We start from the raw sequence: 24,425 nt of genomic DNA, 5'->3' as shown, positions 1-24,425 counted from the left end.
CTATCCCTTACCCTCTTTCTTTTCCTCCACCACCTCATCCTCCTCCGGCTCTTCAAGGTCAAGCAACATCTCAATCAGCTCAGTTGCAGCCTCCTCCACAACCAGACTCTTTGTCTGCAGGATGTTTGCTCCCTTGTTACACAGGTTCTGAAACAGGGAAAAAATAGTTAATAATAGTCATGATAAATGCATTTGAAGCGACTTTTAATATATGTGTGTTTAAGTCTTAGTGCAGCGTACACCATTCTTCTGCATTTAACTTGCATTCAGGTTAAAATCAACCAAGCGTCTTATGCTACGTGATCATTCTTGCAGAGGCACTTCCCGAAAATAAAAATTGCTCAATAATATATCTGAGTGGAGCCCATAAAGACGGAACACATAGTTTTAACAAGAATTGAATCATCCAAGTTCCTAATACTAGAATAGGATTCAGTTGTTCAAGTTGCTTAGTTGTTATTGTCTTTGCCAATTGTAAACCAAGTTTCAGTTGAAAATATTGTACATTCTTTAAGGTATGGCCATGGTGAAATCTGACGAAAATAATTTAAGGTCAAGGTGATGACAGTACCAAAACTGTTTGTCCTCGAAAAACACAAGAGCTTGATTAATATTGTTCGACTCTTCACGTACCTGTGTATTATCCAGGAACTCTTCCACAGTCCAGGGTTCCTCCTGGGGAAGCTGGCACAGCGTTGTGGCAGCCATCTCCTTGAGAACAGCATCAATACGGAACTCTGTCAGCTCGTTGGCACGCACCATCAACAGCTCCAGCTCCTCAAGACGCTTGTACACAGTCTGTGTAACACAGTGGATTGCAAGATTAAGTCAATGGAATACTGCTGTTTTGGAATTATGGCTTTGGATTTTACATGAATGATAAGTGAAGTCCAGGAAAGCTTATTGAAACCCGGATTGAAGGTTTGTCCATATGACAGATATGGGGACCACACGTTTAAGTTAACTTGTACAACCTCCCACACCCCACCCCCTAATCTCCTTACCTGCAAATACTCCTGAATGTTAAGTGATGTCCAGGAAAGCTTATTGATGCCTGGTTCGATGGCATCATCTGCCCTACTGATATGGGGGCCCATCAATTCTTCAAATGCGGTCGGGATCTTGTTACGAACACGCTTGTTCTCCTGGAGCATCATCTGGGGGAGAGAAAATAGTTCAAGATCTGTTGCTTATGTTAAATATGCTGATACAAGACAGTATTTCTTAGGCAAGTCTTAATACACTCTTTGTAATGGCATGACTGACTTTCCCCATATGGTTTTAACTTGTGTTGTTTAAAAATAAAATAGGCAGATTTTCAACAGAATCAGAAAGCTTAACCACCCTACCAGCAGAGCGTTGTAGTTCTCCTTGTATTCCACCTGCTTGGTCCTCATCATCTTTGCGATGGGCGGAATGTCGAGCCCGAGACGGGCCATACACTCTGTCTCCCTTATCATGATCAGGATTTGGGGGTCAAAGTTCACATAGAGTTCGCCCGTATCTGGGTGCTTCACGAGCATGGATGCCTGCAGCCCCGACTTTGCAGTCTCCACCTGCAGGATGTAAGAGTTAACAGATTTGTTATGGTTGCCTCATTTATTGCATTTATGTTTGAGCACAAAAAGTTATTTAATCAACTGTCATGGGAGAATGGTTCTGGTTTTATGGACAAATTCAGGTCAAGTCAACCATTTTTTTCATGTACACAATGCCATGTAAAGTCTCAAATCTATTATAGCAAAATTATGCTGTTTTACCAGTCTTAAAGATATAATCCGGAAAAATGCATTGTTGCAGCGAAAAAATTTCTACTGTCTTTGATAAGTTTAAACTAGTAAACTATATGTAAATAAACAATGAAGCTTTAACCAAATCTTAGTGACAAATATTAACATTTGTAAATGGTTGAACAAATACATTAATTTTCACCATTATTTCTTATCCATAGTGAATGTTCAATACCTCAAAACTACGGAACAAAGGATGTTTTATAACTAAAATGCCTTTTTTACAATACATTATACAGAAGAAATATTTTAAAAATTTCTCAATTCAGTACATGTACATTTAATTAAAGGTTCAGGGTTTTGAGACTGGAGACCCTCAGTCAAGATTGGCCCTGGTCATGCAAACCATACCTGACGGAGCCATCCACGGTAGTAGAGTAGTTCAAACTCTAGGAGAACCTTGGCAAGCTTGTTGTAGCTCTTGATGATCTTCTTTGACTCTGCAGCATTCTCCAGAAGCTTGGGCTGCTGCTGGAACACCTCCATCGGCTCCTGGATACGCCGGAACAGCTGACGAGACCAAGATATCTTACCTGTTGGAAAGAATTTTGAATTTTGTTTTTGTTACTCCTGGTAAAAAACCCAGCAGGCAACTGTATAAAACATGTCAAATACTACTATTTGTAAATGAAGCATTTCAAGTCCTTGATGTATTGAATCATCATGGCTATAAGTCCACCCTCATCGTACAAGTGCATTGCAACATCTATAGCCTGTCGATCTACTTACCACATCATAGGAAGCCGACTGCAGTCATCAGCAATTTTGAATATACTTTTGATGTATATCACCAGGACTACATAACAGAACAGGTGGATGCATACTCTCCCAAAGCATCCATACATGTACAGTTTACATTCGTTTTACATTAACCGACCAGTTAAACAGAAGCATATGCTTTGGTAAAAACTGGCGAAAATGTTTAGTCATGGGTAAATATTTTTCCAAATTATTACTACAACTTACAAAAAAATATTAATGTATTTATATGATTTCTAAAACAAGATACTTTGAGACTGTTTTAATATATGCTTAAAATATATATTGCACATTAATATATTTTATTCTTTAAACAGTATTTGTATAAATACCAGCAATTGGTGGCAGATCACGAGCCACGGGCGGCTCGTTCTTGTTCTTCTGGTAGATACGTGACACCATCTCAATGTCCCGCCCATAGTGGGCAAGGATGCGTGTGTACTTCTCTTGTATTGGTAGCCCTGGCAGGTTCAGGCGCTCAAACTTGACCAGGAGGCTGATTGCTCGCTGTGTGGTCATGTTCTTGTCAAACTTTGCGTTCATGAAGTCACAGATTTGTTTCTGAAATATGAAATGAGACATTCATTCACAAATTTATTTTGGTAATATGATAAAGGGATATTTTATATTCATCTGCAAACTTTGTTTATCTTTGAAAGTATTGACTGATATATTTGTGTGAGGTATAAGACCAGGAAAACCACATTGTATCTGAACCAAGTAATAAATATTTAAAAAACACAGACAATATCGACTATAAAAAAAGGAAAAATATGTATAATCACTGTCAAGGGCTGACAATTTGTTGCAACTTTAAAACAGACTGACAAAATAGTACTTACATGAAGTTCCTTGACGGATCTTTGAAAATCCTCGAAGTCTTGGGCAAATTCCTGTTTCCTCTGGTCAAGAAAGTCATATGGTTTCTTCCGGATCTGGGTCTGCGTTACGCTGAACCGGTTTGCCATCAGCTCAATTCCTATAATATCATTTTAGATTTTACTCATATTGTGTTGTTTTTTTGTGAAGACAGCTAGGGGCTGATGCTGGTATATGAATCACTTTTCAGTATGTTACCAGGGTAGATATCAGTACAGGTGTCCTGCTTGAGAGGCCATGAGATTTCCCCTCGTGGATATTAAACCTATAAGCATTTGGGTGAGAGGTAGACAGTTATACCATTAGACCACTCCCAATCAGGTGGGAATCAAGTCTATCACCTTTTGGGTGAAAGGTGGACACCTATACCACGGCATCACTCTCACCCTGTTGGGGATTGAGCCCATAACCTCTTGGGCAAGAGGCAGAAACCTATACCACTAAATCACTCTCACCCTGTTGGGGATTGAGCCCATAACCTCTTGGGTGAGAGGTGGACACCTATACCACTAAATCATCCTCACCCTGTAGGAAATTGAACCCATAACCTCTTGGACAAGAGGCAGACCCCTAGACCACTACATAGCTTTAAACACTAATAAATAATACCATTATAACATTGCGATTGAATACCCTATAAAAGATATGTTTAATATTTTGTTTTAAATCATTATTTACCATATGGTCAATAAGTACACAGTTGGAATTATGTAGTTTGTTTTTCAGCTCCTGATGATGTCATTCATATAAACCTACACCCTAATGTACCATACATGCCACATTTCTGAGAGGCTTCCCAGGGGATTTTGGTCTGAATTCAAGGGGATTTTGATATTACACCAGGGGATTTTTACGCGGCGAAATTTTTGCGCAATATCTGCATTTATAATATAAGAATAAATACAGAAAAACACTCTAATAACAATAATTTTTGGACTAAGTCATCATGGTCCTTCATGGAATTTCACACTCATAATAATATTATTGATGCTTTCCACTGTCAACCTGCAAGTTTTATTTTTTATTTTTTTAAATTCCAGGGGATATGGATCCCCCGGCAAGGGACCAGGGTATGGGTCTGAATTCCGGGGGATTTTTCCCCCCACCGGGGGATATGGCATGTATGATGTACCCTCGGTGTGAACAAGTTAATAAATATGCTGGAATTTTAAAATACCTGTACCATTAAGACATAAAAATTATTTGCATTTCAGTTTATTAATTGACTAAAATTTAGTGTGTATTATTTTCAAGTTAAGTTGAAAGATTCAGTAAAATGATTCTTACCTTCAATCTTGGACTCTGACAGTGTCGAATACACGGAGAACACATCAAAGATCGCAATGATGTTCCTGAGCCGCTTGGTGAAGGTATCGAACTTCCCGAAGATGTACATCTCCGAAAACTCAAACGGACGTTCGTTTGGCATCTTCTCAAGCTTTTCCTTTGTCTTATGGAAGCAGCGTTGGTATTCCTCGTTGAGACGAATACAGTCGTTGAGTTTCTTGATAACCTCCCCTGGGGGCTGGGTCCAGACAGTCTCACAACCATCATTCGTGATGTACGACTTGCACGCTGTGATCATCTGGTTTGTGATCTGGAAGACAAAGATTGATAAAATCTTAGTCAACATAGTAAAAAATACAGTCAATGAGTACACCTTAAACCATTTTCCACACTGTATTTCACTTCAGAAAAATTAACTTTGTTTCATTTGTAAAAAAAAGGTCATTCTAACTTTCAATTCGGATTTTCATAATTCAAGTTATAGTGATTCAAGCTATATCAATTTTAGTAGTGAACACACTAAATAACAGTTAAACACCTCCACCTATTCAGCCCACTAACCTTGACAAACAATGAGGTCATCCTCTCCGAGGTGTTGTAGTAACGTGAGATGCTGTGGATCATGCGGATCGTGTTGATTAGCCCAGGAATCCCCTCAAGCATGCCAACAGGGTCGCTGTTGTACAGTGGGTCACAGAACTTCTCCAGGGTGTAGAGGAACTTGACATTGTCTTTAGCCTCATTGGCGGTGTCCGTGATGCGACGATCAAGCTCCTGCCATGTCTGTATGGGAAATTAAAGAGTTGTGATAAGTTAAATTTCACGTAAAGTAAATCCAAATACATTTTGTAACACGGCTACAACTAATTCTGTTCAAAATGTGTAAAAAAATCCACAAGTTACATGCATAGCTCTTATCAAATTGTTTCTTATATTTCACAATACATAATTAATGAACAATTAATGAATCTGGATATTAGAAATATACCATTCCAAAGTATTTCATTTTTTAAAACATACAGCCTAAATTGGAAAGATATGTGTACACATGTAATGAGTATTAGATCAATAATGTTTTGTCACTGCACGAACCTTGATGAGTTTTGACTTGGCAGCGTGGAGGACGCCCAGCACAGCCTTTACATCAGACCCCTTTATCTGGTCAAGCAGGTAGTTGAACTTGGACATGCGTTTTTTCCAGTGGTCGAGCTCTGCACGGGGACCAATGTCATCAGCTTCTTTCCGCATCTGCTCACTTTCAGCCAACACCTAGAACATTTTAAATGACAGTCAACATATTTATACCATGAGTGGACAAGCATTCTTATTTTTTTCAACAAAAATCCTTGTAACAATTTAATTAAATACCTAAAAATGTAAGTGAGCAAAGAAACCAAGAGGGCCACAACAGCCCTCAGTGTGATGTCATCTACCTGAATATTATAGTTTTAAATGGGTAACAAGCTTTCAAAAGAAGGTGAATTTTGCCAAAGCTCTACGAGATCTGGTTGAAAAAAATGACCTGTCGAGGGAAGGAAAAAAAAAAAAAAAATTAATTATAGGACAAAATTGTTGACCCATCTTTCATGTTGTACTAAACAATTATAGGAGGCAAGTTTAATATACACCATCAATACCTCAATATTGGTTTAAATGATCCTAGCAAGAACCTCCATGATTGCATGTACTCTTACCCTATCTGCACATGACCATTTCCAGGGGTGAAATCAATCTGCTTCTTTATAAAATGTCACTCAGAACCAGTTCGCTGTAAGCCCTTTGATTTTAATTCTATGAATGAACTTCTATATGCGGCCCTTTTACATACCTGCTCAATCTGCTTGATCCAGACCTCCATGCAGGCCTCAATACCCTCAAGGGCATCCGTGCTGTTGGCGACTGCCTGGTAGTCAGCAGGGGACTGGATGCGTGAGAGGTCGTATGTCTCACAGGGCTTCAACTGAACCTTCTCATTCAGGCTCTCTTGTGCTCCTTGCAATGAAGACAAGATCAGAATTGAGGGAGACAGCTTTGATACCTTTTTAAATACAACCCACAATGTTGTTACTTGTGACCAGGATGTCCGCATGAATTAGCTGCAATTTTCCATTCACTGACTGTCTTATTTGAGGAACTTTGACTTGTTTTGGCCACATTTGTTTCACTTCTTTATGGATAAATGTTATCATAGTTTGATTTAAATATAAGTTAATGCATAAAGAAAATTCTTTGGGGCCTCATGAAGAGTGCAGAAAATGTGATCATGGAACCTGTGCATCAAACAGCTAAACTATGCCAAAACTGCTTTCATTTGGCATATATACAATGTAGTTATGTAGTTATATGTTCAATGGTGAAGTTTTTTACAACTTTTGGGCCTGATCCAATAAAGGATCTTAGTCATAACTTAAATAATCATAAATCTCAACAAACTGTCTCAATGGCAACAAGTCTGTTTTTGTTTTATTTCTTTAACTTTGAGTTCAACTAATTCACCCCAACAACATAACCCTAAAGTTTCATGACCCTAGGTCATATAGTTTTAGAGTTTGAATATGCCAATTTAATGACACAAATTTGCATAATTCTTACGGATGGAATCACACACAGACGCACAGATAGACAAGGGCAGATCTGTATGCCCCCCTTTAAGTGGGGGGCATAAAAAATCTACTTGGTTATCCTCACTCACCCACAAGCACAGACACAAAGGAATCAAGAGTGTTTAGGAAATCAATCCTGGTCTGAACAGCTCCCTTTGACTCTAGCGCACCCCAACCCTTGTCGAGACTCTTGAGGGCAGGGATAAAGATGGATGAAAGCAGGTGCTCGACAGCGGACAACAGTCCCGCTCCATTCTTCCCATGGCCGTTCGTGTCCAGGATGGTGAAGTTGATCTCCTGGAAATCATATTGATGGGAATAAATGATGGTCATGTATTCAAATGTTTGCCTGTTTTTCTCCATCAACCAAGAAGCATGACATCACTGCACATTAAAAACTTCATAAGGAAAGGAAACACTCATTGAATTCTACCATGAAGTTTCCAAGGTTATGTAGTCAACAAACATTTAAGGCCACATTAATTTGTACTTTCTTATGCTTTTTGCCATAGTGAAAACTTGGTACATATGGTTTCATACTTAACCATACCTTGACCATCGTCTGTTCGTTGATGGCTGCGTTCGGGTCACCCGTCTTCAAGAAAAGCAGACAGGTGCCCTTCAGAGGAATGTCAGACCCATTGGCCACAAACACCTTGGGCTTCAGCTGGCGGGCGGGCTTCGTCTGTGGCGGACCAACCTTCATTTGCTCCACTGGAAAAGTAAGGGAGTAAGTTAATAATTAAATATCAATTTATGTGATGCATGAAAAAAGAAAGGCAATTTTTATTTGTTTAAAAGGAAATATTTTTTTATGGCATCAAATCTGTACTTTCTGTGTATAACATAATAATTGAAGAGCACAGTTGTCAAAACTGATGGCATTGTTTTTTTCTCCATTCAGCTGAGGAATTACTCAAGTCATGCAATTTGTTTATAACATAGTATGTCATCATGGTAATGAGTAAGTGAGGTTAAAAAGGTTTTTTTTCCACAACTTCACAACTGCTACCGCCTTCACCAACACTGACACCAAGGCCGCGGTAAAACCTCAACTCTTCTTCTATGACAAAACGCTACTTTGCAACTCTTTTCTAAAATCTATGGATTTAACAGAACAGCTAATAGCCTATCATGAAGCATTGTAGCCCTTGTATTATTCATTCCTTGTATATGGTTTAGCATGATACATATCCAATACCATATTATTGAATGATTTATAATCTAAGACTATCTATTGCCTTATATAATGTATATATTCCCTAGGATTAAGCTTCTCTGAATTACTTATGCTACACACAGATTAAACCTATATATTATATTGTGTAAAATTAATTCCATTTAATATGCAGATCAGCATTATCCCGTCACTGAATCAAAACAGGCTTGGGATATAAAGTGTGATGTATTAAATATCTAAATACATTTTCAGGTCGTTAATGAACTAATGGGGTAAAGTCTTTAAAATGTGACCTTAAGTGAATGAGGTCAATGTGTCCTTTTGTTCTATACTAAAGTTCAAAAAACACAAATAAGGTTTCATGTCTAAGAAATAAATGCACTCATGATACATGTAGATTTTCTATACAAGTAATACAGAACAATGACTATCAACAGAAAATTCTATTGATTATGCAAAGTTAACATAACTTTTAAATTGATTAAAATAAGAAAACTATTTTGTCAGTTTTTGAGTTATGGCCATTGTGAAAGAATTTGCACAATGACGCCTACGATGCTGACAGCAACAATGACAACCAGGCTATGACAATATCTCAGTTTTATTCTTTGAAAAACATACAAGCTTAAAATGAGGGAGTGAACTATATAAGTAATAAAAAAAGGAAGACAAAAAGTTCAGGTAATGTTAGTATAATGGAGATGTTATTGTTATCAACAGCACAAATGGTTACACTTATACACAAATAAAGATTCTAGTCCAACAAAAATACAACTGATATATTTCGAAAACCCACACAATGGACACGGCAATGACCACCCTGACATAAAAAGTCACAACTTTTAGACTGTGACCCTGACTTATGTATTACTGTAAGACCACTCTGACATAAATATACATAACTTATGGACCACACTGATATAAATATTCATAACTGTTTGACCACCCTTACATAAATATTCATAACTGTTTGACCACCCTGACATAAATATTCACTACTGTTAGACCACCCTGACATAAATATTCATTACTGTAAGACCACCCTTACATAAATATTCATTACTGTTAGACCACCCTTACATAAATATTCATAACTGTAAGACCACCCTGACATAAATATTCACTACTGTCAGACCAACCTGACATAAATAGTCATAACTGTTTGACCACCCTGACATAAATATTCATTACTGTTAGACCACTCTGACATAAATATTCATTACTGTTAGACCACTCTTACATAAATATTCATTACTGTTAGACCACCCTTACATAAATATTCATAACTGTTAGACCACCCTTACATAAATATTCATTACAGTTAGACCACCCTGGCATAAATATTCATAACTGTAAGACCACCCTGACATAAATATTCACTACTGTCAGACCAACCTTACATCAATATTCATAACTGTTAGACCACCCTGACATAAATATTCATTACTGTAAACCACTCTGACATAAATATTCATTACTGTAAACCACTCTGACATAAATATTCACTACTGTAAACCACCCTGACATAAATAATCATTACTGTTTGACCACCCTTACATAAATTATTCACTACTGTTAGACCACTCTGACATAAATATTCATTACTGTTAGAACACTCTGACATAAATATTCATAACTGTTAGACCACTCTGACCTAAATATTCACTACTGTTAGAACACTCTGACATAAATATTCATAACTGTTAGACCACCCTTACATAAATACTCATAACAGTCAGACCACCCTGACATAAATATTCATAACTGTCAGACCAACCTTACATAAATACTCATAACAGTCAGACCACCCTGACATAAATATTCATAACTGTTAAACCACTCTGACATAAATATTCATTACTGTTTGACCACCTTTACATAAATAATCATTACTGTTTGACCACCCTTACATAAATTATTCACTACTGTTAGACCACTCTGACATAAATATTCATAACTGTTAGACCACCCTGACATAAATATTCATAACTGTTAGACCACCCTTACATAAATATTCATTACTGTTAGACCACCCTGACATAAATATTCATTACTGTAAGACCACCCTTACATAAATATTCATAACTGTTAGACAACCATTACATAAATATTCATAACTGTTAGACCACCCTTACATAAATATTTATTACTGTTAGACCACCTTTTCATAAATATTCATTACTGTTAGACCACCCTTACATAAATATTCATTACTGTTAGACTACCCTGACATAAATATTCATAACAGTTAGACCACCCTTACATAAATATTCATAACAGTTAGACCACTCTTACATAAACATTCATTACTGTTAGACCACTCTGACATAAATATTCATTACTTTTAGACCACCCTTACATAAATATTCATTACTGTTAGACCACCCTTACATAAATATTCACAACAGTAAGACCACCCTTACATAAATATTCACAACAGTAAGACCACCCTGACATAAATATTCATAACAGTTAGACCACTCTTACATAAATATTCATTACTGTTAGACCACCCTTACATAAATTTTTATTACACTTAGACCACCCTGACATAAATATTCACAACAGTTAGGCAACCCTGACTTAAATATTCATAACAGTTAGACCACTCTGACATAAATATTCAGAACTGTTAGACCACCCTTACATAAATATTCACTACAGTTAGACCACCCTGACTTAAATATTCATAACAGTTAGACCACCCTTACATAAATATTCATAACTGTAAGACCACCCTTACATAGATATTCATAACTGTTAGACAACCCTTACATAAATATTCATTATACTTAGACCACCCTGACAAAAATATATCAAAAACAGCAAAACGAAGAAATATTAGACATATTCCCGGTAAAAGCTTCTTATAAAATACTGTAAGGTTACTAAAGAAATATCAAAATATAAATGCCATGTGTATTAAAATGTTATAATTTATAACATATTTGAGTTCTTCACAATGTGTTTTATATATTATACTACTGAATATCCATGTCATGCATAATGCATGCATTACTGATTGGGTACTGCTACCATGCCATTTAAGCTATGATGCCATAGTAACATAAAAAAATAACCATACCAACCATAGGTGGCAGTTACAGTCAGGCATTTATATATATATATATAAAACACAAATAAAATGTCTCCAAGACTGTTTTTCACTCATTTTTTAAGTAATTAAACAAAAAATGGTCATATACCTGCATTTGAAATTATTAAATTGTTCTGCTTATTAATTTAGTTTTATCAAAATGGTCTTGAAAACCGTATAATATATAACAAACCACCATCTCTGGCTGACTGATATCACCACCTATGGTATCAACCTATGGGTAGGGAAAAGTAGGAGGGTGGTTGAGAAAAAAAGGCAACCTGATTTAGGATACAATTTAGAAACCCAAACTGAGCTATCTTTACATGCACTCCACGCTCACTAATTACTTGTAGTTAATTGTGGCAAAAACAAAGAACATTATTATGCTATGCATAGCTTTAAGCTTACTGCATTTTCTGTCATTTTTTGACTAATTATCTCGATGGTTAGAATTATCTTCTCTTGACTTGTTTAAAATAGAAATTGTTGAAAAAAGTGTCGAGAGATCTTTTCAATGGTTTCACAGTAATTCTATTTACTTTAAGAACAGTAGGGCACATACAATGTATAGTCAGGCTTATAAACTATGCTTATGAGAAAAAGAAACGCCTCATTCAAACTGTTTGTACTATATTTTATTAAGTATGATTAAAAATTAGAAAAGAACGGTGGCATTTACAATATTTATCATTTAAGAGAATTGATGATTGATTATACAGCATTTCATGGTCACATTATGCTTAAAATATTGAATATTCAATGTATGGTCAGAGCAAATTCACTGACATGCTTAGTAGCGCGTGTGACCTCCTCTACTGGCAATTACAGCAGCAAGACGACGTGCCATCGAACCGGACAAGTTACGTAGCAAATACCAAGGCATTCTGGCCCACTCCTGATGGAGCGCTGCTGTAAGTTCCTGGACGTTGGCAGGCTGACGTTGACGTTGACGTAACCGTCGTCCAAGGTAATCCCAGGCGTGTTCAATCGGATTGCAGTCTGGTGAACACGCCGGCCAAAGCAAGACGGCAATGTTATTGGCCTGTAAAAAGCGCGTTGTCTTGCTGGAATACGAGGCCCTGACGTTGGCGAAGCATAGGGACAACTACAGGACGTAATATCTGGTCAATGTAACGCCTGGCTGTGAGGTTACCTTGGCAAACGACGAGTTGGGACTTAAATCTATGGTTGATAGCTGCCCAGACCATAACTCCGCCCCCACCGTAACGATTGTGCTGCAGAACGCAATTGTTAGCGTAGCGTTCATGACGTCGCCTGTAGACACGAATACGTCCGTCGGCGTTCGACAAGTTGAAACGTGACTCGTCACTAAACACTACATTTTGCCAGCGCTGACCGCGATGGTTGCGGGCCCAATTAACACGTTGTTGACGATGACGTCGCGTAAGCACTAGACCACGATACGGCCTGCGGCATCTAATCCCCCGTTCTCGTAGTCGATTTCTCACCGTATGTCGACTAACAGGGCGTCCATGGTTACCTACTACTACGCGTGACGTTGATTCAGCAGTCACAAATCTGTCACGTAGATGGCGTTGACGTACGTAATTATCCTGCCGTACTGACGTTACACGGGGTCTGCCTGAACGTGGCCTATCTGCAAACGTTCCCGTGTCTCTGACACGTCGAATGAGACGTAATATTGTCGAACAAGAGACGTTAAAACTTCTAGCGACTTTTTCTTGCGTTCGCCCACATTCAAGCATTGCCAAAACCCTGACTCTCTCTTCACTATTTAGCTTCGGCATTATCAGAAACTGGGTAATTGTCAAAAAAGACACGGATATATGGTTGTATGTCGACTAGCACATGTATCGGTGTAGAATTTACTTGATAAAGCCACATGGTTAAAACGCACGGAGTGCACGAGGAAATCGTGAGCAGGTACGTGAATTTAACAATTGGCTGAATAAAATCGTGGGAGTTTCGGTTGGTTGGATTTGTTGGTCAGAATACATGTACATTTTGGACGTTTGCATATAAATGTAAACTTGGCAACAAAATAAACGCCACTTTTCGATGAGGCGTTTCTTTTTCTCGTCAGTATATATTTTTAATAAAAAAAAACATCATCAGTATCATTTGTTTTGCCACTAAATGACACGTTGTCATTAAACAGTGTATGACATCAGCATATTTTTATACAAATCCAGGAACCACAAGCCTCTTTTAGCTGAAAACCCCAGCAGGATATATTTAAAATGTGATAGCTCAGTTTGGGTGAAGCATGTAATAATTATATGACTATTATAGGTAGAAGGGTAGAAGGCCTAAAACAAGGGGAGATAATATTTTTTAAGCGTACATGGGTTACTCTTCTTTCTATCTTCTGGCTGATGAAGCTTGAATCCGACGGCTGAAATACGAACACGATCATACAGACATACAAGTGGACAAAGGGAACAGCTTGTCGTACATGGAAGGTTTGGGGGCAATGATACATTATATAGGAGTTGATATTATATAAGGTATGACACAAAACCCCTAAATCCAGTGAAAATGATGTTGTTTAAGCCCTGGTCTAACAAATGTGACAGGAATATGTTTAATCAAACATGTTACAGTAATTAGGAAGAACAAATAGGATTTGATTTTATAAAGCTGATGTCAATTACATAGTTCACAAAATTTGCACCAGTGTTTCAGATTATTTTGTTATTAAATGAGCAAAGAAGTGTTTAAACCTTTATTTTAATTATGCCTAACTAAACCGTTCAACTGGTTGCAGCATATAGCTGCCAATTAAATTTTTAAAGTAAATCAAAATTAACTGTTGGTGTGAAGGTCTCTATATTAGCCAGTGCACATGTACAAAATGTTGAATTACTCAGTTATTAAAAACAATTAATGACTAAATGGACCTTTGATAGTCATTCTCATCTGAGAGGCTTTTTTAATGATTAAATCAGAATGCTATTGGTGGAGACATGGACGTAAACACTAGGAAAGGTGAAGGTGCAATCACACACAAGCATATGGATAATACCGTAATAATCATTGAGCACTAACCATTTCTTTAGGGCATTTATTGCATGCAGAAATGTAAATGTGTTTTTCCTAGATGTCTAAATATCTAATCTGGCGACACACACTACTAATGTTATGCTTTATTATGAATCTTCAACGTGTAAAATACTTTGTTTTTTACTCAGAATTGACAAAAAAAGTAAACAATTGATGGATATTGGAACAATATTTCAAACAATAAATGTAGCAAAGAAAGTATTGTACACTAACCCCCTTATTAACATTATGTACTACAAATAACGAACTGTATTAATTATAAAAAATGTTCATTGTTTAAAAACATGATCTGAGCACAGAAAACATGAACAATATATATTGAAACTTCCACCCACAAATCTTGATAGGGTACAATACTTGAGCCACACTGGTAAAAAGCCCATGCCCTACCATGATGTTCCTTGTCCTCGGGCTCCTGGTAGTAAAACATCAGCTGGCTGATCCCCGCTTTGCCTTTAGGATCCAGGAACAGGTCCATCGTCTCAATCTGGGGGTAAAAAAGGATTCATGTTAATGAAAAAGTTACAACTGCAAAACAGAATATCCATTTAAAACATATTCATGTATGTCTCTCTACTTATAAGTAATTCCATTTCACAGGTTTAAATGTACACAGAGACAACTGGAGTAATTATACAAAAACCCACTTGTCTACCTCGTAGATATCATCCTGAGACATGCATGTGTCAGGGCAAAGAATCAAATTTTAACCACTGTGCTAAATGGATAATTGAAATCAGACAAAAGACAGAATCGAAACAAGACATGAACTTGTCTGTGTAGGTGCAAACAAGACATGAACTTGTATTTGTAGCAACAAACAAGACTCAACTTGTCTGTGTATCTACAAACAAGACATGAACTTGTATGTGTAGCTACAAACAAGACTCAACTTGTCTGTGTATCTACAAACAAGACATGAACTTGTATGTGCAGCTACAAACAAGACTCAAAATTGTCTAAGTAGCTATTATCAAGACATGAACTTGTACATGATGTTACAAACAAGACATGAACTTGTATGTGTAGCTACAAACAAGACATGAACTTGTATGTGTAGCTACAAACAAGACATGAACTTGTATGTGTAGCTACAAACAAGACTCAAAATTGTCTAAGTAGCTATAATGCTAGGTTTACATCTGGCCACGATCTCCCCGATTAGCCAGAGGCTAAAAAATCGGGGAGCTCTACGATTAAATGGTCTACTCCACGTTCTGTTACGCTTCCTTACGAAATCAGCACGTTTTGTTGCGCTCTACTGCGCTTTGCTACGATCGAGCCCACGATTTGCATCACGTTCTGTTACGCTTTGTTGCGATCAACACGATTGGCTTCCACGCTCCACCACGTTCCGTTACGTCCGGTTAAGATCTCCCACGATAAAGCCGCTTTGTTGCGATCTCCTGCGATTTGACTTACGATTTGAGACAAATGACCACGTTTTACGTCACGATTTGATATTTAAACAAGAAATAATTCACTTTAGGCTTATTATTCGCAACAATGAACCAGCTGGATATAGACGATCCTGAATTGGCTGTTTTAATTTACGCATATATTGTTGAACGAAAGAAAAGGTCACAGCATACACGTGATATAAATATCGGATTAGAAGTCAAAAGAAGAAATAGAAAGCCTAGGTCATGCTGGGTTAAGCCATGGTTAAGTGTTGAAAGTAGGCTTCAATATGGACATTACACACAACTATTAAACCCCGAACTCCGGTGTCGGGATGTCGGAGCATCTTCAATTTCTTTTGGAACCTTTTCGTTTCGCTGGCATGATTAAACTGATAGAGTACCAGTAGATAAAGCTGCGTGGAAATCGTGGCTATCGTGAGGAAACGTGTTGGAGCGTGTCAGAGCGTATCAGAACGTGAACGACAATCGGGGATACCGTAGGAGAGCGTGACGCAACGTGGAGCAATAAATGATAGAAAAGTGTATATCGTAACAGATCGTGGTAGATCGTAGCAGAGCGTGGAGCTATCGTGAGACGTCGCAGCGAAGCGGGATGAAAAAATGTGTCCACGCTGGTCCCGATCTGTTGCGATTGTACTCCACGTTCTCTTACGCTTCGTTACGTTCCATTACATTTTGTTACGAAGGCCACGCTCTGTCAGGATTAGAAAATGAATCGCAGCAATCGTGGTAAAATATAAGTTTGATTTAAAATCTGTCCCGATGCCCACGATGTCCCCGATTCAACCACGTTCCGTTACGCTCCCCCACGATCACCCCGATTCGACTCCACGCTCTGTTACGTTCGCCACGATGCTCTGGAATCGGGGACATCGTGGTAATCGTGGCCTAATGTAAAACTAGCATAATCAAGACATGAACTTGAACATGATGCTACAAACAAGACATGAATTTGTATGTGTAGCTACAAACAAGACATGAACTTGTACATGATGCCACAAACAACACATGAACTTGTATGTGTAGCTACAAACAAGACATGAACTTGTACATGATGCTACAAACAAGACATGAACTTGTACATGATGCTACAAACAAGACATGAACTTGTACGTGTAGCTACAAACAAGACATGAACTTGACCATGATGCTACAAACAAGACATCAACTTGTATGTGTAGCTACAAACAATACATGAACTTGTACATGATGCTACAAACAAGACATCAACTTGTATGTGTAGCTACAAACAATACATGAACTTGTACATGATGCTACAAACAAGACATGAACTTGTATGTGTAGCTACAAACAAGACATGCACTTATACGTGTAGCTACAGACAAGACATGAACTTGTACATGTAGCTACAAACAAGACATGAACTTGTTTGCGATGCTACATACAAGACATGAACTTGTGTGTGTAGCTACAAACAAGACATGAACTTGTATGTAATGCTACAAACAAGACATGAACTTGTACATGTAGCTACAAACAAGACATGAACTTGTTTGCGATGCTACATACAAGACATGAACTTGTGTGTGTGTAGCTACAAACAAGACATGAACTTTATATGATGCTACAAACAAGACATGAACTTGTATGTGTAGCTACAAACAAGACATTAACTTGTACATCATGCTACAAACAAGACATGAACTTGTATGTGTAGCTACAAACAAGACATGCACTTATACGTGTAGCTACAAACAAGACATGAACTTGTACATGTAGCTACAAACAAGACATGAACTTGTTTGCGATGCTACATACAAGACATGAACTTGTGTGTGTAGCTACAAACAAGACATGAACTTGCATGTAATGCTACAAACAAGACATGAACTTGTACATGTAGCTACAAACAAGACATTTATTTGTTTGCGATGCTACATACAAGACATGAACTTGTGTGTGTAGCTACAAACAAGACATGAACTTTATATGATGCTACAAACAAGACATGAACTTGTATGTGTAGCTACAAACAAGACATTAACTTGTACATCATGCTACAAACAAGACATGAACTTGAACATGTAGCTACAAACAAGACATGAACTTTACGTGATGCTACAAACAAGACATGAACTTGTATGTGTAGCTACAACCAAGACATGAACTTGTACATGATGCTACAAACAAGACATGCACTTATACGTGTAGCTACAAACAAGACATGAACTTGTATGTGTAGCTACAAACAAGACATGAACTTGTATGTGTAGCTACAAACAAGACATTAACTTTTACGTGATGCTACAAACAAGACATGAACTTGTATGTGTAGCTACACACAAGACATGAACTTGTACATGATGCTACAAACAAGACATGCACTAATATGTGTAGCTACAAACAAGACATGAACTTGTATGTGTAGCTACAAACAAGACATGAACTTGTACGTGTAGCTACAAACAAGGCATAAACTTGTATGTGTAGCTACAAACAAGAAATGAATTTTTAACCTAAATTTCACTATTAAAGTAATAACACAAAACTCCTGACATCGTATGAGAGTTCCCGTAGCATGGCACCCTCCACCTCATTGAGTTCTGCAACCTTTTTCTTACTGGATTGAACTACATCCTCACATTCGACTCTTCCTTAAACAACATATTACCTCGATCAGCTCCAAGATTGGCATGGTGACCAAGACAAACTGCTAATTTTTGACCTGCAAATTTTAACAATAATAATACTAAAATAATGACATCATACCTGAGATCCTTCAAGGACGGCATCTTCAACCTCAGAGAGTTCAAGACCGAGGCTGTCAGCAACCGTCTGCAGGATGTAGATGTGGCGGTCATCCAGATGCTGCCTCTTCGCCTCTCGCTCCTCCTTCAACTTTTGCTGAATTGACAAAAAACAGTTTCAGTTAATGGCAAATGACTTTGTCTTTGCTACTTCAGGTGCCATGGTCGTGCACACCTGTTTGCTATGTATCCAAATTTCCAGTGAAAGATATAAAACAAATCCAAAATGCCTGGGTTTGATGAAAATAATCTGCATTTTTCGGGGATTACCAGGAAAACTGTGTGAGAAAGGTTTTAGCTGTAAAAACGATAATAATTATGAGGGTGGTTTGTTACACAAAATCTTGCAGTAAGCTGTATGCAACAAATCCTAAAAGAAATCGTAGGTTACGTTAGACAGCCTTTCTCACTAAATATCTCCCATGACTACAGTTCTGTTGCCTTGATGTTAATGCTATTTTGCTTCAGGTCGTTGCATAGAAAATCTGCATCTAAAATGAACCCTTAGTGGATATTCTAGAGGTGAGGGTTAACCTTTCCCCATGTTTAACTATTGGTTGACTGTAAATCCATTCGTAACCAAAGTTATGTTCTATCTTGGAGGGCCCTAATTTGGTATTCTCAAATAGTGCTTTGTCTACACAAGCCTGCTTTCATAGTGTGTTTATAGTTACTGCCAAGGCCAACCAGGACGTTACATCCATGTCTTGCAAATAGCTAGAATATCAACAGTAATATTCATCAGTATTAATCAAAACCTAAATAAGTGGCATCTTTCATACAGAAATGTCTTATCTTTCCTGCATGATATGACAGCAGTTTGTGGTGGAAGAGGCTTTTTTAAGAAGTTTTAAGATTATTGATCTTTAAATGAATTCGTCCTGTGAAAGTATTTTTTAATTTTGAATTATTACATTGTCAAGGACTTTGCTAAAATGAAAGATAACGCAAATGCCTAACTTATACCATATCTATTTATGAGAAAGCTCTTTAAGAGGAAAATATTTAATTATCAACAGGCATGATTAGATCACAAAATTCCCCATATGATTATACTGTTTAGTATTAACAGTATGCTGGTAATATTTACATAAGATATAACAGAATTAAACAGTCCCTAGTAACAGCCAACATATCGACTTGTTCAACATGACAATTGAGAAAATTTGTTTGACTTAACCTGCAAAATCAATTTGAAGAATATGTTTCGCTATAGAATTATTTGTAGACTGATTTGACTCATTTTGAGGCCTTAGAACTTTTCACAAAGGCAAATAAAAGTTCTTTAAATAAACAATACTTCAACAAAATTAGTTACCATTTTCTTACAACAATTTTTATCAAAGTATATCAATGTATATCAACAGATTCAAAAGTTTCTTTTCTTGTTCAAAGTTCGATAAATACAGTTACGAAAATGGCACCGAAGCAAAAAAAGCAATCAATTTTTTTAAATAAAGCCATACAGAGAATGCATTAAGATCTTCCTTTTTACCCATGTACACATGAGCACTTAAACTTGTCAATTATTTTTCTACAATCTCAGATCAGATCAATACATTTTTGTTATTTGAGAGTAACATGAAAATTGTATATTCATGAAATCACCTTTCTTTTGTGAATTTTCATGAGCTGAGCTCTTACAGGCCCTATTTGGCATTTCGTTTTAAAGACAATGGAATACCCATAGTGGATTTTTTTAAAAGAAAACAAAACAAAAGCGTAACCAAGTCTATCGTTCATAAAGTGAATGTGTGTGCGTGTGTGAGTGTGTTTAAGTTTATAGAAAACAAATGAGATATATTTACGTTTATTCTTGCTTTACCAAACCATTATTTCGGCAAAAAGTTAAATCAATTTTTTGTAAAGCGAAAATAAATAATGCCTTTCTTAGTGTTTGGTGCCAACATCAGATGGCACACATGTGCGAATCACTCAATAACCTAGTAAATAAGAACAATAAATGACTTTTTGAAAAATGGGCAATTGTTTTCGCACAAGAAGGCATCAGAATATGTCTGGCAATCTCATTTCCAGGCAGATACATAAATGTAAACACAAAAACTAATTAGAGGACTAAAAATAATCACTATTAAATGTTTAAATCTATGTTGAAGAAAACATATTCAAAAAAAAAAAAAAAATCAAGCGCTGTCACAGAGACTGCAATAAAGTGACCACTCTCAACTATTATGACTATTACACCCACTTTTAAGTTTAAAGAGTGCAATATGTTTAAGTGAAACATTAATAATTCACTGTAAAACTAGACAGAACTCTAAGTCAAATAATAATAAAGGGGTGACTTGATTAATTAAGGAGGGTGGATGGTTTAAAGTTCTGGTATAAAGTTTCAACACAAAGCATGTTGTGTTTGCTGAAATATTGACTTAAATGTGGTAACATGCAAAACCTTAACCAGATATTTCCAAGTTAAATAATTATGGGCCATTATTTGCTGTTGCGAGATTCATGTTCATTTAAGAGACCAAAAGATAAAATGTTTCAAATTTCATGTTTTATTTAAGTTTCCATCAATATTTAGCATGCATAAGTATATTGATACAATACATCCTTTACAAAATGTGCAGGTACAAAAAGGAGTTGGGCAAATTTTACAAAAGATTTTATCAGATTTGGCCTAAAAAGATGTGCTGAATTTATTAAAATATATAAGCTTATCAAAAAATGTTTCACCCTTAAAAGTTAACAATGATGTCTTTAACAAAAATTTGTTAACGTTTCAGTTCTGAATAATCAGCCCAGTTAAAATAGAATGAATGTATGAATGTATGGACATTAGACAACAATGAAACTATGTTTTATTTAAGTTCTTTTTAAACACTCTTTCTTACCTTTGATAATCTGCTAAATTTTGAGAAGGAATCTTGAATATTTGATATGGATGAAAAGCTGACCTGCATTTTTGTTCAAAATGTTAATTTTATTTTATAAGCCTAAAATGCATCTGAAATTGACATAGTCATAAAAATATACCAGTACTGATTTATTTATCGCCATAGATGAAATTATAATAAAATATCTTTAAACAAGATATCTTTCAATTTACACTTTCTTGAAAAAATATTCCAAAATAATATCATCATATTATATTGACTAAAATCACTTCATTGCACATATGAACACAAAGTTTGAGGAGGAGGACTTAAATTCCGAGTTCAGTACTGTGCTAAATCAAAATGCTCTAGACATTGTTTTAGCAAGGCTAGAGAAAAATGTTGTTAGATTCTTAGACCCTGTCCCATTTGCCGAGCCTGTCTGACAAAATTTAGCCTTGCCTAAAAAGGTAAAAAATCCAGGAAACTAGGCCAAAATTGAAATGTACCACTGTCATATTTTTGTTATTTCTTTTAAAAAAAGCACACAAAAAAACATTGTTTCACAAATTTTGTTTATAACATCTGGAAGATAACTGACAGCAGAATATTTTCTGTCCCAAACCAAGTCCACTGAGGAATCATTAATTATTAACAAACTACCGTAGTTTCTATTGATGAAACTCCTCCAACGAATACTGAAGGTTGGGTGTAATGATGTTACTAGTCAATTATTTACACCAAATAAAGAAAACCGCTTGTAAGAATCGAGATAAATGCCAAACACTAAAACTGCAATAAAAATAAATTGTGTTCAGTGCTCAATTAACAATTACTGCACATAAGAATTAACGAATAAAAAACAGTTTATATGGAACCAGACCGAATGGACAAGAGTACAGCAAGCAGATACAAATGCTTTTCTAGTGAGTTTTTTCAGTAAATCAAGGGACAAAACTTGAAAATAAGGCAATCCAGAGATACAGGCCTTTACTCAGTAACTCTCAAAAGGCCAAAAGAATTTACGACTGGTGTCTCTTGAACCAACGAATATACCACCGAATTTGTTGTATTTATTCTAAAACCCTCACAAGATTTGATAATAAAACATTTTCTTGTGTTTATACTTACCATCTGAGCCTCCTTGTGGATCTTTGTAGCAGCGGTGGTAGCCATTTTTTATCCTGAATTATTTCTCAAGTCTACTAGAAAATGTCATCTAAGTTCATCTAAATATCAGTTTGACACGAAAATCCACTACACACCAAGAAGTTTATTCCCCATGATGTTAACCACACTAGAAAACAAAAACTAAATTTTCAACTACCGCATTCTAAGATAAAACAAGAGATAAGTTTTGACCAAATCACACAAATACTTAATAAAAATCTGATCTTTTCCCACTTTCTGACTAAAGCACCAAAGCTTCAGAATGAAACTTGTCCAAATAGCAATTAAATATAAGTCCCATGTTTGAATGTTTGGACAAAAAATTATTTTGCTCTAGTTATATGCGTTAAAATAACAAACAGATAACAAACGCTTTTCTATGTCACTATGCAAAATCTATAAGGGAAATTCTTTTATGAAATATAATGCCGAACAAGCCTATACGTATAATGTAAATAACGACTGACTTCAATGATATTTCGCTATATCTGTGTGTTCAATAGATCATTTAAAATAATCAAATATTTATTCTAGTTTGGGTCAAGAATCAATACTAGTATTTGTATGGTTATTCAAAGTGGACAATTTCATTCAATTTGTAACCTTCGTTTTCTTTATAATTGAAATAAAGAAAAACTTTTTTATTAAAAGGGTTTATTTTGACACTGGTTGGTGATTTTGCTTTACTTTAATATCTGTTAAGGTTAAATACTTGCAATGGAAAGACTTTAATTTTTTACAGATTTAATAAGCACTCTGTGGACATTTACAAATAATATTATAATTTCCATTGAGGACCTAACCAACAAATATTAAAAGAACAAAACATGTTTAATAAACAAAGGGATGTAATAATATACTAAACAATCCTATGTTTTAAAAACTACTGCAGCAGGACATAAAAAATATTAAGGTCAAAATTAAAAAAGGGTTGTTTGCAGTTACCCTACTCAAAACTTCTTGGAGTGGGTAGGTATGTAGGGATTTTTTCTGTAGTATGCATCTTTCGTCAACTCAGTGCCACATATTTCATGGGTAGTGGTGTGCATATTTACCATTTAAGTCATTAACCAGGCAACCAGAGTGTAATTGGTTCAGCTTTTTTAAAGGACAATACATGTCACTGCTTTACAACATATTAAAGTGTTCACCTTTTATTCAATTAATACAGGATAGTTATCACACAGAACAACCAAATCCTGCCTCTGACATGCCTTCTATAACATCATTGTATAATTTTGTGGGTCTAAAATATATTAAAACTTTAGACCTTCAATTACTCGGCTAATACATGTTTTATACAATCTGCTGCGGGGTTGTCAGAATTTAAATTTTGAAATGGCCAAAGGTTATCAATATTGCAAAAAGACCCTGACAAACAGTTGTTGAAAATTTATCGTTTTTCAATTTTGATCACTTATAATAATGAGGTCATTTTTAATGGTTAATTTTAAGTTTAAAATAAATGCAAAAAATTGACTGTTTGTGGAAAAAATAAAAACCTGCAACAATGCAACTGGCTAGCTTTTTGCAATGCTGAGCGCAAGCTCAAACCTACAACTTCCTAGACCCGAATGCATAGA

The 24,425-nt window shown here is 36.2% G+C and overlaps 1 protein-coding gene across 6 annotated transcripts in view; it reads right to left on the bottom strand.

Moving 5' to 3' along the window:
* The window catches only part of LOC128242771 (dynein axonemal heavy chain 5-like), a 113,063-nt gene that overhangs the window by 54,619 nt on the left and 34,019 nt on the right, over window positions 1-24,425 (bottom strand). For 4 of the 6 annotated variants that reach the window (XM_052960080.1, XM_052960079.1, XM_052960082.1 and 1 more), the window contains exons 2-17: window positions 18,798-18,932; window positions 15,034-15,130; window positions 13,925-13,975; window positions 7,869-8,032; window positions 7,408-7,615; window positions 6,544-6,707; window positions 5,808-5,984; window positions 5,277-5,498; window positions 4,716-5,025; window positions 3,392-3,528; window positions 2,882-3,110; window positions 2,142-2,323; window positions 1,350-1,556; window positions 1,005-1,157; window positions 634-798; window positions 12-147 (exon numbers count right to left, since the gene is read on the bottom strand). In XM_052960080.1, coding sequence (XP_052816040.1) covers window positions 12-147; window positions 634-798; window positions 1,005-1,157; window positions 1,350-1,556; window positions 2,142-2,323; window positions 2,882-3,110; window positions 3,392-3,528; window positions 4,716-5,025; window positions 5,277-5,498; window positions 5,808-5,984; window positions 6,544-6,707; window positions 7,408-7,615; window positions 7,869-8,032; window positions 13,925-13,975; window positions 15,034-15,130; window positions 18,798-18,932 — 2,737 coding nt within the window. Of the gene's footprint in view, window positions 1-11; window positions 148-633; window positions 799-1,004; window positions 1,158-1,349; window positions 1,557-2,141; window positions 2,324-2,881; window positions 3,111-3,391; window positions 3,529-4,715; window positions 5,026-5,276; window positions 5,499-5,807; window positions 5,985-6,543; window positions 6,708-7,407; window positions 7,616-7,868; window positions 8,033-13,924; window positions 13,976-15,033; window positions 15,131-18,797; window positions 18,933-22,803; window positions 23,226-24,425 lie in introns of those variants that run through there. The other 2 variants (XM_052960084.1, XM_052960083.1) reach the window with 2 other exon arrangements.

The sequence above is a fragment of the Mya arenaria genome, chromosome 8, assembly GCF_026914265.1.
Source record: "Mya arenaria isolate MELC-2E11 chromosome 8, ASM2691426v1".
Classification (NCBI taxonomy): Eukaryota; Metazoa; Mollusca; class Bivalvia; order Myida; family Myidae; genus Mya; species Mya arenaria.
Note: the sequence above shows the minus strand (reverse complement) of the source record. Positions and strands in the feature narration are given on the sequence as shown.